General features: G+C 39.1%; 1 protein-coding gene across 1 annotated transcript; it reads right to left on the reverse strand.

Moving 5' to 3' along the window:
* Nucleotides 1-740: 740 nt before the first annotated feature.
* Nucleotides 741-11,725, reverse strand: LOC132038028 (uncharacterized). Its single transcript, XM_059428752.1, has 2 exons — nucleotides 11,383-11,725; nucleotides 741-799 (listed from the first exon to the last, which is right to left on the reverse strand). The coding sequence occupies exons 1-2, from the start codon at nucleotides 11,723-11,725 to the stop codon at nucleotides 741-743; spliced, it is 402 nt and encodes a 133-aa protein (XP_059284735.1).
* Between the last annotated feature and the right edge of the window lie 1,748 nt (nucleotides 11,726-13,473).

Below are 13,473 nucleotides of genomic sequence, written 5' to 3' on the forward strand. Positions count from 1 at the left end.
ATGATTTCTACCCTTAGTATTCATAGCACATATATCACCCAAGTCTCCTCATTAAAAATACACCCGACTTATTTCAATACCATCAAATACAGCCTAGGTCCCATACCCAAAAATTTCAATTAATTTAGGAACCCTAGGCCTTTTGTTTAGCAATTTTTGAAGAAACACCAGCATTTCAACCAAGAAAGGGTCAAAATATGCACCATACCTGATTATGCAAGGAAACCTTGAAGAAAACTTGGCTAAAACAGCGAAGAAAAAAAACCAGAGCCAATTCGTAATTTAGGGCAGAGGTGGTTTGATTTTCAGTGGTGGTGAGAGTGAAGGGTTGTGGGATTGTAATGGGAGTGATTTATGGATGAAATTATGGGGATTGATGGAGGAAATAATGGGAAGTTATGGAGGGAGTTCGTGGGAGTAACTGAAAACTTTTAAACGCCTCTGCCCTTTTAACTCTTTTTAAGCGCCAACTGTTTGCCCTATTATTATTTTTTTCGAAGTGTTTGGACGAGTCGTCGACATGTCGACGACTCGTCAAAGCGTTTTTACGACCAAAAAATGTAAGGACAGAGCATACCTGTTGACGAGCATTTCGACGGCGTCGTCGAACGTGTCGACGGTCCGTCGATATGCTCGTCGATTTACTTACCTGCAGATGAGCAATTTCTAAGCCTCAGAATCTCAGCTCTGCATACCGTCATTGCACATTGACGGTCCGTCAACACGTCGACGGCCCGTCTTTATGCTCTGGTGTAACTTTGCTGGTTTTTTCGAGTTTCAGTTCCCGCGCTCTCGACACCTGTAAAAAAAAAATCTAAAACCTACAAAAACAAAATTACAGAATTTTAAACTTGGGTTGCCTCCCAAGAAGTGCTTAATTTAATGTCGCAAAGACGACGGTGTTATCAGTTTACTCTTGATCGGGACTCACCGCTTCAAAGATTCGTCCCAAGGTGCTTCAACCGATATTGATCCACAATCCTATCTCCGTCAATCGTACCATGGTAGTGTTTCACCATCTACCCGTTCGCCTTAAACGTCCGAGTTCCGTCTTCGGACTTCAATTCAATAGCTCCATGGGGTGAGACACTTACCACTTCAAAGGGACCTGACCACCGTGATTTTAATTTGCCCGGAAGCAGCTTCAATCTAGAATTAAATTGTCACGACCCAACCTCGTAGGCCGTGACTAGTGCCTGAGCTGGACACTCGTATACACCTGTTAACCATAATCAGCTCACAATTAGCAAAATAAGGAACTCATATATGTAAAAGGCAAGATGTTGTCTCAAAACTGTCGCATATATAGACGTATCATAGCAACCTGTCTCCTGAGGAGTTACAACTTTCAACAGACAACATCGTACATAAGCCGGCAAGGCTATTATAATATAGGGGAACGTCCCAACCATACACGAGCCAACAAGGCTACCATAACACATGGCTTCAAAAACATATATATATATATATATATATATATAAATCTACGCAAGCCGACAAGGCTGCCACTACGAATGGGAACGTCTCAAAACATAAGTCATCTAACAAACCCATACATATGTCTACAGACCTCTAAGAGTGACAACAGTAGTATATGACGGGACAGGGCCCCGCCGTACCCCTGAATAAATATATACGTATACATCAAAGATCTGTATCAAAAGTCTAGACTCCGGAACAACGGAGCACTCCAAGACAACTGAGTAGAAATCTTAAGCTGAAGGGTCACCAAATCGAGCATTTGTACCTGTGGGCATGAAACGCAGCCCCTCGAAGAAAGGGGGTCAGTACGAAATATGTACTGAGTATGTAAAACATGAAATACAGTAAACGGGATCATAACTGAAATAAGAAGTACAGAAGAATAGTACAATAACCAGAATACCAAAATGCTTGCTTTTGAACACAAATCATGCATGTCAATATCATATGTCATATCCGGCCCATTATAGGACTCGGTGAACATGGTCGCCACCCGGTCTCGGCGCCATAACACAAAGATACTCTAGAACACGACATAACTCCGTATCACGGATGACTCCGTATCACAAAGATAACTCCGTATCACAAAGATACTCCATAACACAAATATACTCCATAACATATATATACCGTACCCGGCCCTCTAGTAAGGGACTCGGTGAAAGATGTAATAACATAATGCACAAACAGAGTAGTGAGTAATCATATGCATATAAATCATCTTTTGAGACTCAATAGATAAGTAGACTAATCAACGCTCGAGTATTAGGACGATAGTCATGTTCAGTATTCTTTGAATATCATTATGAACTATATCAAAATAGGGCCTCAGGGATGATAGACATGTATTAAGTTAATCCGAGTCAGCTTATAAAAGTTATAGACATTATTCATTATAGAATCCTTTAGAAATAGGAACTTTTATGCATCATTTCCTATTCAATCATATAAAAGACTCGAGGACAATAGCTCGACTATATTAAGAATTCTAATATCAAGAAGTGAATAAGAATCATAAACATGCTCGAAACTTATGAATAGAGTTACCCCAAAGCTCATATCGTATCTTACTTACATCTAGGACATGCCAAAAGAAAGAAGGGATAGCTTTACATAGCTTTAGTGTTTACTCGCAACGCAACCCGTATACGCTGCCCAATAGTACTTTATCCTATATTAAGATGTCAAGAACTACGATTAGGCTACGAGGGAATTCAAAACGTATTCTAACGTTAGTAACTCCTTTCTAAATAATTGACGACATTTCCTTTACATTTAAGTCAACCACCTACAATCAAGCCAACACCAATGATCATGCGTTTAAGTGCTAACCCGAGACCATTCAAACAAGACTCGAGAACGCTTCGGACAATCCGCACAACATCTCAAACAACCCAACCAACATACCATACCACCCGCAATTCCAAACTCGACAAGAATAACAACAACACATTATTTTCTTTCAATTTCATGAACTATACCAACAACCACACGTTGACAACATCATTTGCATAATTACAACAAACTATATTAACGTCATATTAACTCCTATAACAACCCACAAACAACTACAACTTCAACTTGAATCATTAAACCTTCATTTTCACCATACAATCCATAACAACAACAATCAAATACCAAGTAAAATCAATTCACCATTTTCTCCTAAAACGACCCCTACACGGCTTGGACAAACTTTCCAACATCAACATACACAATTTTTATACACATCTACACATCACAATACGCTCAAATCATCCACAACACATTCAAAAGAAGATTGAACCTTACCTTTTTTACTTGGTTTCTCAACTTGGTTCCAACTTGTGCCTTGAATTTATTCTTGTTCTTGTTGCCCTAAACTCAACTCCACGTTATTACACACTTTCTAATGAGTTGAATTACTTGGAAAAAAATATTTTTTGATCAACTTCTCACCACCTCAATCTCGGCCAGCCATGGCCGAGAGTCTCTCTCTCTAGCTCTTAGGTTTTCTTGTTTGTTGAAGATGGAAATATGATTTCCTTGTCATCATTTTTCTATTTATATGGCACACATGATGGTGACACATGTCCAACCTTGACATGTGTCCCATTATCCTCCATCAACCAATCCCATTCGGCCACATGTGTTGTGGGGCCCACTTTGTGGTCTAATTAAGCTAATTAATCATAATTAATCACTAATCCCCACTTAATAATTTAATCATGATTAACTAATCCCCAATCTCTAATAATATTTCTATACCAAATAAAATTTATAAGCAACTTGTGCATTAAAACAAAATCGGAGGTTAAAATCTCTACCTCGTATCCCAAAATAGTCTTGTCCTTAACTTGTCGCGATTAGCTTACGAATAATCCGTCGTATACAAATACGGGGCATAACATCCTTCCTCCCTTTAGAACATTCGTCCTCGAATGTTAAACTAGTCTTATAAGGTCTTATAAGCACTTCGGGGGAGTCTCTTTTGTAACTATCGCATACAGTTCATTTATCAACCGACATAACCAATTTAAGAGTTTAGGTTACCTGTAGGCATAGGAAACAAGTGAGGATATTTCTTCTTCATCTCCTCTTCAGCTTCCCAAGTTATCTCCTCCTTGTTATTGTTTCGCCACAATACTTTAACGGAAGCCACGTCTTTAGTACGCAACCTTCTCACCTGACGGTCCAGTATAACTATAGGCGGCTCCTCGTAGGATAACTCCTCTATCACCTGGGTATCATCTATGGGAAATACTTTGGAAAGATCGCCTATACATTTGCAAAGCATGACATGTGGAAGGCTGAATCCACCACCATTCCAAATTAGCTGGTAGGTCTACTTCGTGGGCAATCTGGCCTACTCTATGGACAATCTGATAAGGCCCAATGTATCTCGGGCTTAGTTTCCCTTTCCTACCGAATCTCATTACACCCTTCATGGGTGACACCTTCAAGAATACCCAATCACCAACCTGGAATTCTAAGTGTCGACATCGATTATCTGCATATGACTTCTGTCGACTCTGAGCTGCTAATAACCTTTCCCGAATAAGTTTTACCTTATCAATGGCTTACTAAATTATATCCAGGCCGATTAACTCAGTCTCACCAACATCGAACCATTAAATAGATGATCTACACTTCCTGCCATATAAGGCCTCACATGGTGCCATCTTGGTACTAAAATAGTAGCTATGATTATAAGCATACTCGATAAGTAGTAAATGATCGTCCCGGCTACCTCTGAAATCAATAACACCGGCCCGCAACAGATCTTCTAGCGTCTGAATAGTACGCTCGGCCGGTCCGTCAGTCTGAGGGTGAAATGCTATACTAAGACTCACCTGTGTCCCCAATCCTTCCTGGAATGTTCTCCAGAAGTTAGCTGTAAACTGAGCTCCTCTGTCTGCTTTAATAGATGTGGGAACCTCATGAAGTCTCACTATCTCCTTGATATATAACTTCGCATAGTTCTCTGCTGAATAGGTAGTCCTGACAGGAAGAAAAATTGGCTGGTCCTGTCAGCCTGTCCACAATAACCCATATAGAGTCATACTTCCGTGGAGTGCGAGGTAAGCCTGTAATGAAGTCCATATTCTGGGATCTTCAGCCTCATGTATTACTTCTCGACTTCTTTAAAAGACTTTAACTGTCACTCTACTCTTTAGCTTTTAATCTCAACCCTTCGAGTTGGCTACCGAGTAGCACTGGAGTTCCTTCATATAATGACTTTACATAGCCGCTCTGTGCTTTAACTATCATCAGCTGGTATAATTCTGACACATAAATTCACTATCTTCTGGTAACCAGCTAGTTCTGATTATCTCGCTTAAACCATCTTATAGTTCTCTTAACCCAACTTGTACCACTCTAGGCACATTATCTCGTGTCACTTCTTTATCTTTAACTCAAACTCTTCTATTGCCCCTTTACTCATATTTTTGCTCTTAACTTTCCTGTCATACATTATGTTGCAATCTTTATAAGAATATGTGTAGGTGCTCAAATTAACCCAAGAAATACCTTATCGTCGTCTCACTAGTCCTCATGTTTTACCTTGCCTTCTCTTCTCTTATCTTACAATCAGTATCGGGATGAACTTTCGACTCAACCATGGCCACGTCCTATTTGCCCGTAGTATTAATTCTATCTCGGTAACTTAACTTAAACCATGTTTACATCTTTTCTTAATGTATCCAAAATATCACAATCGCATCATTATTACTGAATCCTTACTCTTTTTGTCAAGTACTCACTTGGTCTCATTCTTAGCATACAAATATTCGCAGTTTGCATAACTATTCTTGTATAACTTGTATGAAATATACCCAATCTCAGGCATAGTCTTTCCTTCTCCTGGTTCATTATGCTTTTCATAACTCATCCATACTAAAACTCGTTCGTAGCCTATCTGGTCGTACTCCTTTCCCTTTCTTTATTCACCCTTGATCTTCTCGCTTCCTACTATAGGAGATTTTCTATTCCTTCTCCTTTGTTACTCATAAGTCGCAATATCATTGGCGAATAACTCTATTGCTAACATCTTAGCCTCGAATCCGATATAACATTGCTATCCTTTATCATATCTCTTAAGTTACTCGTTACCATTCTCTTGTCGTACTCTTTCTTCTTATAAGCACCCACTTTTTAATAGCATATCATTCAAGGCCTTTACAAATAATTCTCAACACTGTCTCCATTACCATCCTGACTTCTATCCATTTATTGCTGGCTTTTAGATCTTACTAGTTTGTCTCAGCAAGAGATCTCTCTTAAAGTTTAAGCATCCATATCAAATATATTGCAGTGTCAATTGTCTCCATCTTACACTTGCATTCCTCGCACCCGCTTCCCCCTTAAGGGTGTACTTATACCGTTATCCATTTATATTCTGCTCTATGTCACTGTTTCCAATTTCAAATTCACCTGATCTCTTTTTTTTTTTTAATTCACTTGGTATACTATACCTTATCCATGTCTTTTCCTTATAATGTATAACTTGATTATCCACGTACGAAACCTTAACAGAATCACAAAGCGACGAAAAACCTTTCTGTATATAGTACAAAATCTCGTCTGATAATCTGTACTCGAGTAATGCAACCAATGTAGCAACTCATTCAGGCCACATTTCACTTACTCCAATCAATAATTAATTAGTACTTGTAGTCGTTCCCACCTCAATTAGGCGAAAGCACTTATATTCGCGATAAGTGTCCAAAGTCTTCTTGTAACATTATCTTTATCCCAATTTATATCGTCTGTTTCCTTTAATAAGTTTGTAATACACCATTTGTTCCTCAAGCCTACCGTCTTTGTCCTTTAAGGATTCCACTATTTTAGAGGTGAAGTCGTGTACGCGTAGTACTCCTCTATCCTTATGCCCTTTTACCCTTGTTGTGTGCTCAGTACCGACTTCTAACTTACTCAAGTCATCTCAATTTTACTTTAATGATGGCTTTATCTTATCACCTTGTCATCGTACCACATCTTTAGATCCATAACTATATATTCCCTTTTCACTCCATACTCGTACTTAATTAGTGACGTCTATTTTGGGTGCTTCTTTTAGAATTTCCTTATCATTTCTCCCGTCTATGTCTATCTTTTATTCTGGGCATAGGGAATCTTATACTACCCCTGTATCCTTCGAAACACATTACTTCCGCATAATCCTTTTCTCATTTTAAAACATATTCCGTTCATTCATATTTATTCATGTCGTACCAGTCATTTTCTATCACTCGTTCTACCTCGTTCCTCATCCTTTCTATAGTTTGGTTTTTCACCCTTCCGTCACTTATATTACTCGTGTTCTCGGCTATAAACGTCATGACCTATTACTTACACTGTTATCTCACTTTCTTCTTATTTCCTTCTTTCAATTCACCCCTCCTTCTCGGGTGCTCGCTATCATTTCCGTTATCATGTAGTCTTTATTCGAAACTTTCCCTATAGAGGAACTTTATAACTCCTTCTTATTCATTCTATAGCTCGCTTTTCCATTCCACACTTGCCTTTATATTCTAGTCACACGGACCACGTCATATCTTTGGCCACCGTCTCACTAGGCTTTACTTATTTCCATAACGATCCTCATTGTATTCACATTATATCCTGTTCGTATTCAATCCCATAGTGTAACACTTCTTAACCTTTTACCTTTTCTGGTCAGTCTTATTCTTAATATCTCGCAAGCTGTCCTATCAGTACATTCGCATCCGTCACAATTCTTTTTTTTCCTCTGTACTCTTGTCTTAATCACACTATTACTTCTTTTAATTATAACTCGTCACAATTTATCCCTACTTATCAATTCAATCGATGCCTTAATGTAATACTCTATCAAGATTTGCCAGCCTTTTCTAAATCATCTCTTAGTATCACTAGCCCTTTCCAAATTCCCTTTTACCATATCGATATTGACCTCCCAATTGCTATTATTATCAATTCAGCAATTAACTTATTTCTCGAGGTCAGCCATACTCGCAACTCAGTCAAATCCTATCATTACTATTGGCACGACCTTTCAAAACATATTTCAAACTTATATCTCATTCTCTTTTTATTTCTAGAAAAAATTTGGCAGAGTTTCCTCTGTATTTCTTACCATCTCAAACACCTTGCACGCGAGAAAATACCAACGATATATATATATATATATATATATATATATATATATATATATATATATATATATATATATATCATATACCACGGGGGCTCCCAGTATCAATAACAGTATGAAAATGATGAACATACCTCGTATGCCCAATTCAAACTGCACCTGTTACACTTTCTTGTTTACTTTCCCCTTTAATCTTCAATTTACATTTCAATCATACTTTCAAATACCTTACCCGACATATATCTTTCGTACCTTTACTTACCTGCGTGCTTTGTAACTTCCAATATCGTCAGTCACCTTCGTCGGTCGATGTCGTTCTTCAGCTGAAATCAAGGGTTAGTATAAAGAATCTCATTTCCTATGACTTGGCTCTATCGCACGATCTTAGATATGAAAGAAAGGTAACATCCTAAATGTCCTGTAGCTTCCTGTTTATAGATGTGGTGCACAACACACCGATAAACAAGACTCTACTAGACACGGTCTGTAGACACTCCGAGGATGAACTGCTCTGATACCACTTTTGTCACGACCCAACCCCCGTAGGCCATGACTAGTGCCCGAATGGACACTCGTATACACACATGTTAACTATAATCGGCTCACAATTAGCAAAATAAGGAACTCATATATGTAAAAGGCAAGATGTTGTCTCAAAGCGCCGCATATATAGACGTATCATAACCTTTGTCTCTGAGGAGTTACAACTTTCAACAAACAACATCGTACATAAGCCGGCAAGGCTATTATAATATAGGGGAACGTCCCAACCATACACAAGCCAACGAGGATACCATAACACATGGCTTCCAAAACATATATATATATATATATAAATCAACGCAAGCCGACAAGGCTGCCACTACGAATGGGAACGTCTCAAAACATAAGTCATATAACAAACCCACACATATGTCTACAGACCTCTAAGAGTGAAAACAGTAGTATATGACGGGACAGGGCCCCGCCGTACCCCTGAATAAACATATAGGTATACATCAAAGATCTGTATCAAAAGTCTAGACTCCGGAACAACGGAGCACTCCAAGACAGCTGAGTAGAAATCTTAAGCTGAAGGGTCACCAAATCGAGCATCTGTACCTGCGGGCATGAAACGCAGCCCCCCGAAGAAAGGGGGTCAGTACGAAATATGTACTGAGTATGTAAAGCATGAATATAGTAAATGGGATCATAACTGAAATAAGAAGTACAGAAGAATAGTACAATAACCAGAATACCAAAATGCTTGCTTTTGAACACAAATCATGCATGTCAATATCATATGTCATATCCGGCCCATTATAGGACTCGGTGAACATGGTCGCCACCCCGTCTCTGGCGCCATAACACAGCATACTCCAGAACACAGCATAACTCCGTATCACAGCATAACTCCGTATCACATTATACTCCATAACACAGCATACTCCATAACATATATATACCGTACCCGACCCTCTAGTGGGGGACTCGGTGAAAGATGTAATAACAGAATGCACAAACAGAGTAGTGAGTAATCATATGCATATAAATCATCCTTTGAGACTCAATAGATAAGTAGACTAATCAATGCTCGAGTATTAGGACGACAGTCATGTTCAGTACTCTTTGAATATCATTATGAACTATATCAAAATAGGGCCTCAGGGATGATAGACATGTATTAAGTTAATCCGAGTCAGCTTATAAAAGTTATAGACATTATTCATTATAGAATCCTTTAGAAATAGGAACTTTTATGCATCATTTCCTATTCAATCATATAAAAGACTCGAGGACACTAGCTCGATCATATTAAGAATTCTAATATCAAGAAGTGAATAAGAATCATAAACATGTTCGGAACTTATGAATAGAGTTACCCAAAGCTCATATCGTATCTTACTTACATCTAAGACATGCCAAAAGAAAGAAGGGATAGCTTTACATACCTTTAGCGTTTACTCACAACGCAACCCGTATACGCTGCCCAATAGTACTTTATCCTATATTAAGATTTCAAGAACTACGATTAGGCTACGAGGGAATTCAAAACGTATTCTAACGTTAGTAACTCCTTTCTAAATAATTGACGACATTTCCTTTACATTCAAGTCAACCACCTACAACCAAGCCAACACCAATGATCATGCGTTTAAGTGCTAAACCGAGACCATTCAAACAAGACTCGCGAACGCTTTGGACAATCCGCACAACATCTCAAACAACCCAACTAACATACCATACCACCCGCAATTCCAAACTCGACAAGAATAACAACAACACGTTTTTTTCTTTCAATTTCATGAACTATACCAACAACCACACGTTGACAACATCATTTGCATAATTACAACAAACTATATTAACGTCATATTAACTCCTATAACAGCCCACAAACAACTACAACTTCAACTTGAATCATTAAACCTTAATTTTCACCATACAATCCATAACAACAACAATCAAATACCAAGTAAAATCAATTCACCATTTTCTCCTAAAACATTACACGGCTTGGACAGCTTTCAACATCAACATACACAATTTTTATACACATCTACACATCACAATACGTTCAAATCATCCACACACATTCAAAGAAGATTGAACCTTACCTTTTTACTTGGTTTCTCAACTTGGTTCCAACTTGTGCCTTGAATTTATTCTTGTTCTTGTTGCCCTAAACTCAACTCCACGTTATTACACACTTTCTAATGAGTTGAATTACTTGGAAAAAATATTTTTTTGATCAACTTCTCACCACCTCAATCTCGGCCAGCCATGGCGAAATCTCTCTCTCTGCTCTTAGGTTTTCTTGTTTGTTGAAGATGGAAATATGATTTCCTTGTCATCATTTTTCTATTTATATGGCACACATGATGGTGACACATGTCCAACCTTGACATGTGTCCCATTATCCTCCATCAACCAATCCCATTCGGCCACATGTGTTGTGGGGCCCACTTTGTGGTCTAATTAAGCTAATTAATCATAATTAATCACTAATCCCCACTTAATAATTTAATCATGGTTAATTAATCCCCAATCTCTAATAATATTTCTATACCAAATAAAATTTATAAGCAACTTGTGCATTAAAACAAAATCGGAGGTTAAAATCTCTACCTCGTATCCCAAAATAGTCCTGTCCTTAACTTGTCGCGATTAGCTTACGAATAATCTGTCGTATACAAATACGGGGCATAACATAAATAGTAAGACGGGGTCACCCTTGTAGAATTCCCGCTTCAGGATTTTCTTGTCATGATATTGCTTCATCCTCTCTTTGTATAGCGCTATACTTTCATATGCCTGATAGTGGAACTCATCCATCTCATTAAGCTGAAACAACCTGATTTTGGTCACTTCTTCCCAATTCATGCTCAGCTTCTTCAAGGCCCACATGGCCTTATGTTCAAGTTCAACTGGCAGGTGACATGCCTTTTTGAAAACTAGCTTGAAGGGTGAAGTCCCAATCGGAGTCTTGAAGGCAGCATCATCGAGCTTGCGGGCCCAATCAATTCTGTTTGCATTCACCGTCTTTGCTAAAATACTCTTTATCTCTCGATTAGAGACTTCAACTTGCCCGCTTGTCTGAGGATGATACGGGGTTGCCACCCTATGCTTCACTCCATACTTCTCCATCGATCCCATGAAAAGGCTTTGTTGCAAAAGTGAGAACCACCATCATTGATTATTGCCCTTGGGGTACCAAAACGAGTAAATATGTTTTTTTTCAAGAATCCCATGACACTCTTGGCTTCATTATTAGGTAAATCCACCTACTACCCATTTGGAGACATAATCAACAGCCACCAAGATGTATTTCATGCCACAAGAGCTTACAAAAGGACCCATAAAATCAATTCCCCACACATCAAACACTTCAACTTCCATTACAAAGTTAATAGGCATCTCTTGCCTCCTACCAATATTCCCCTGCCTTTGGCGCTGATTGCAAGAATGCACCATTGATTAGCATCATGAAAGAGAGTAGGCCAATAATAACGACATTCGAGGACCTTTGCAGCAGTCTTCGTACCACTATGATGTCCCCCAACTGGAGAGTCATCGCAAGCCTTCAGAATCTCCAATACCTCACTCTCTGGGACACAATGCCGAATAATGTTATCAGCGTAAGTTCTGAATAAGTATGGTTCATCCCAATAGTACTGATGAACATCCCGCAAAAACTTCTTTTTCTGATACGATTTTATCTCGTCGGGAATGACACCAGTCACCAAGTAGTTAGCAAAATCGGCAAACCAAGGTGCCACCTGCATAGACACCGCTAAAACTTGCTCATCTAGAAACGCATCTTCAATGTCAAGTTCTTCTGCTGGCACCCCAGTTTCTTCAAGCCTAGAGAGATGATCTGCGACTTGATTTTCGGATCCTTTTCGATCTTTTACTTCGAAATCAAACTCTTGCAATAGAAGGACCCAACGAATCAGTCGTGGCTTAGCTTCCTTCTTTTCCATCAAATACCTCAATGCAGTATGGTCAATGTACACCATAACCTTGGACCCCAGCAAATAGGACCGAAACTTCTCAAAAGCATAAACTATTGCAAGCAGTTCTTGCCCGGTCACCGTGTAGTTCATCTGCGCCGCATTAAGTGTCCTACTAGCTTAGTAGATCGGGTGCATAATTTTGTTGTGCCTCTGACCAAGCACAGCACCTATTGCAAACCCACTAGCATCACACATCAGTTCAAAAGGTAATGACCAATACGGAGAAACAATCATATGAGCAGTAGTGCGGCGCTCCTTCAATTCATCAAACGCCTTTTAGCACTTGTCATCAAATACAAACTTAGCCTCTTTTTCAAGAAGCTTGCACATCAGGTTAGCAATCTTGGAGAAATCCTTGATGAAACGCCTGTAGAACCCAGCATGTCCTAAAAAACTTCGGACACCTTTGACTGAGATGGGTGGAGGAAGTTTCGCAATCACATCTATCTTCGCTTGATCGACCTCCATTCCCTTTTCAAAGATTTATGACCGAGGATGATCCCTTCCTTCACCATAAAGTGGCACTTCTCCCAATTCAGCACGAGATTCGTCTCCTCACATCTTTTGAACACTTGACCTAGATGGTCAAGACAATCATCAAACGAATCACCCACCACAGAGAAATCATCCATAAATACCTCCAAGAAGTCCTCTACCATGTCAGAAAAGATCGACATCATGCACCTCTGAAACGTGGCTGGTGCATTACACAGCCCAAATGGCATTCGGCTGAACGCAAACGTCCCATACGGACAAGTAAAAGTCATCTTCTCTTGATCTTCCAAGGCAATATTGATCTGATTATAGCCCGAGTATCCATCTAGGAAGCAATAGTAAGACCTCCCAGCCAGCCTATCCAGCATCTGATCAATGAATGGC

This window comes from Lycium ferocissimum, chromosome 11, assembly GCF_029784015.1.
Source record: "Lycium ferocissimum isolate CSIRO_LF1 chromosome 11, AGI_CSIRO_Lferr_CH_V1, whole genome shotgun sequence".
In the NCBI taxonomy this organism is placed as follows: domain Eukaryota; kingdom Viridiplantae; phylum Streptophyta; class Magnoliopsida; order Solanales; family Solanaceae; genus Lycium; species Lycium ferocissimum.

Coding starts and splice junctions, on each gene's coding strand:
- LOC132038028 (XM_059428752.1), bottom strand. CDS start 11,725: ATGGAGAAGTATGGAGTGAAGCATAGGGTGGCAACCCCGTATCATCCT. Junction 800..11,382: donor CCACTATCAGGCATATGAAA/GTATAGCGCTAT, acceptor TTTTTTTTACAG/GTGTCGAGAGCGCGGGAACT.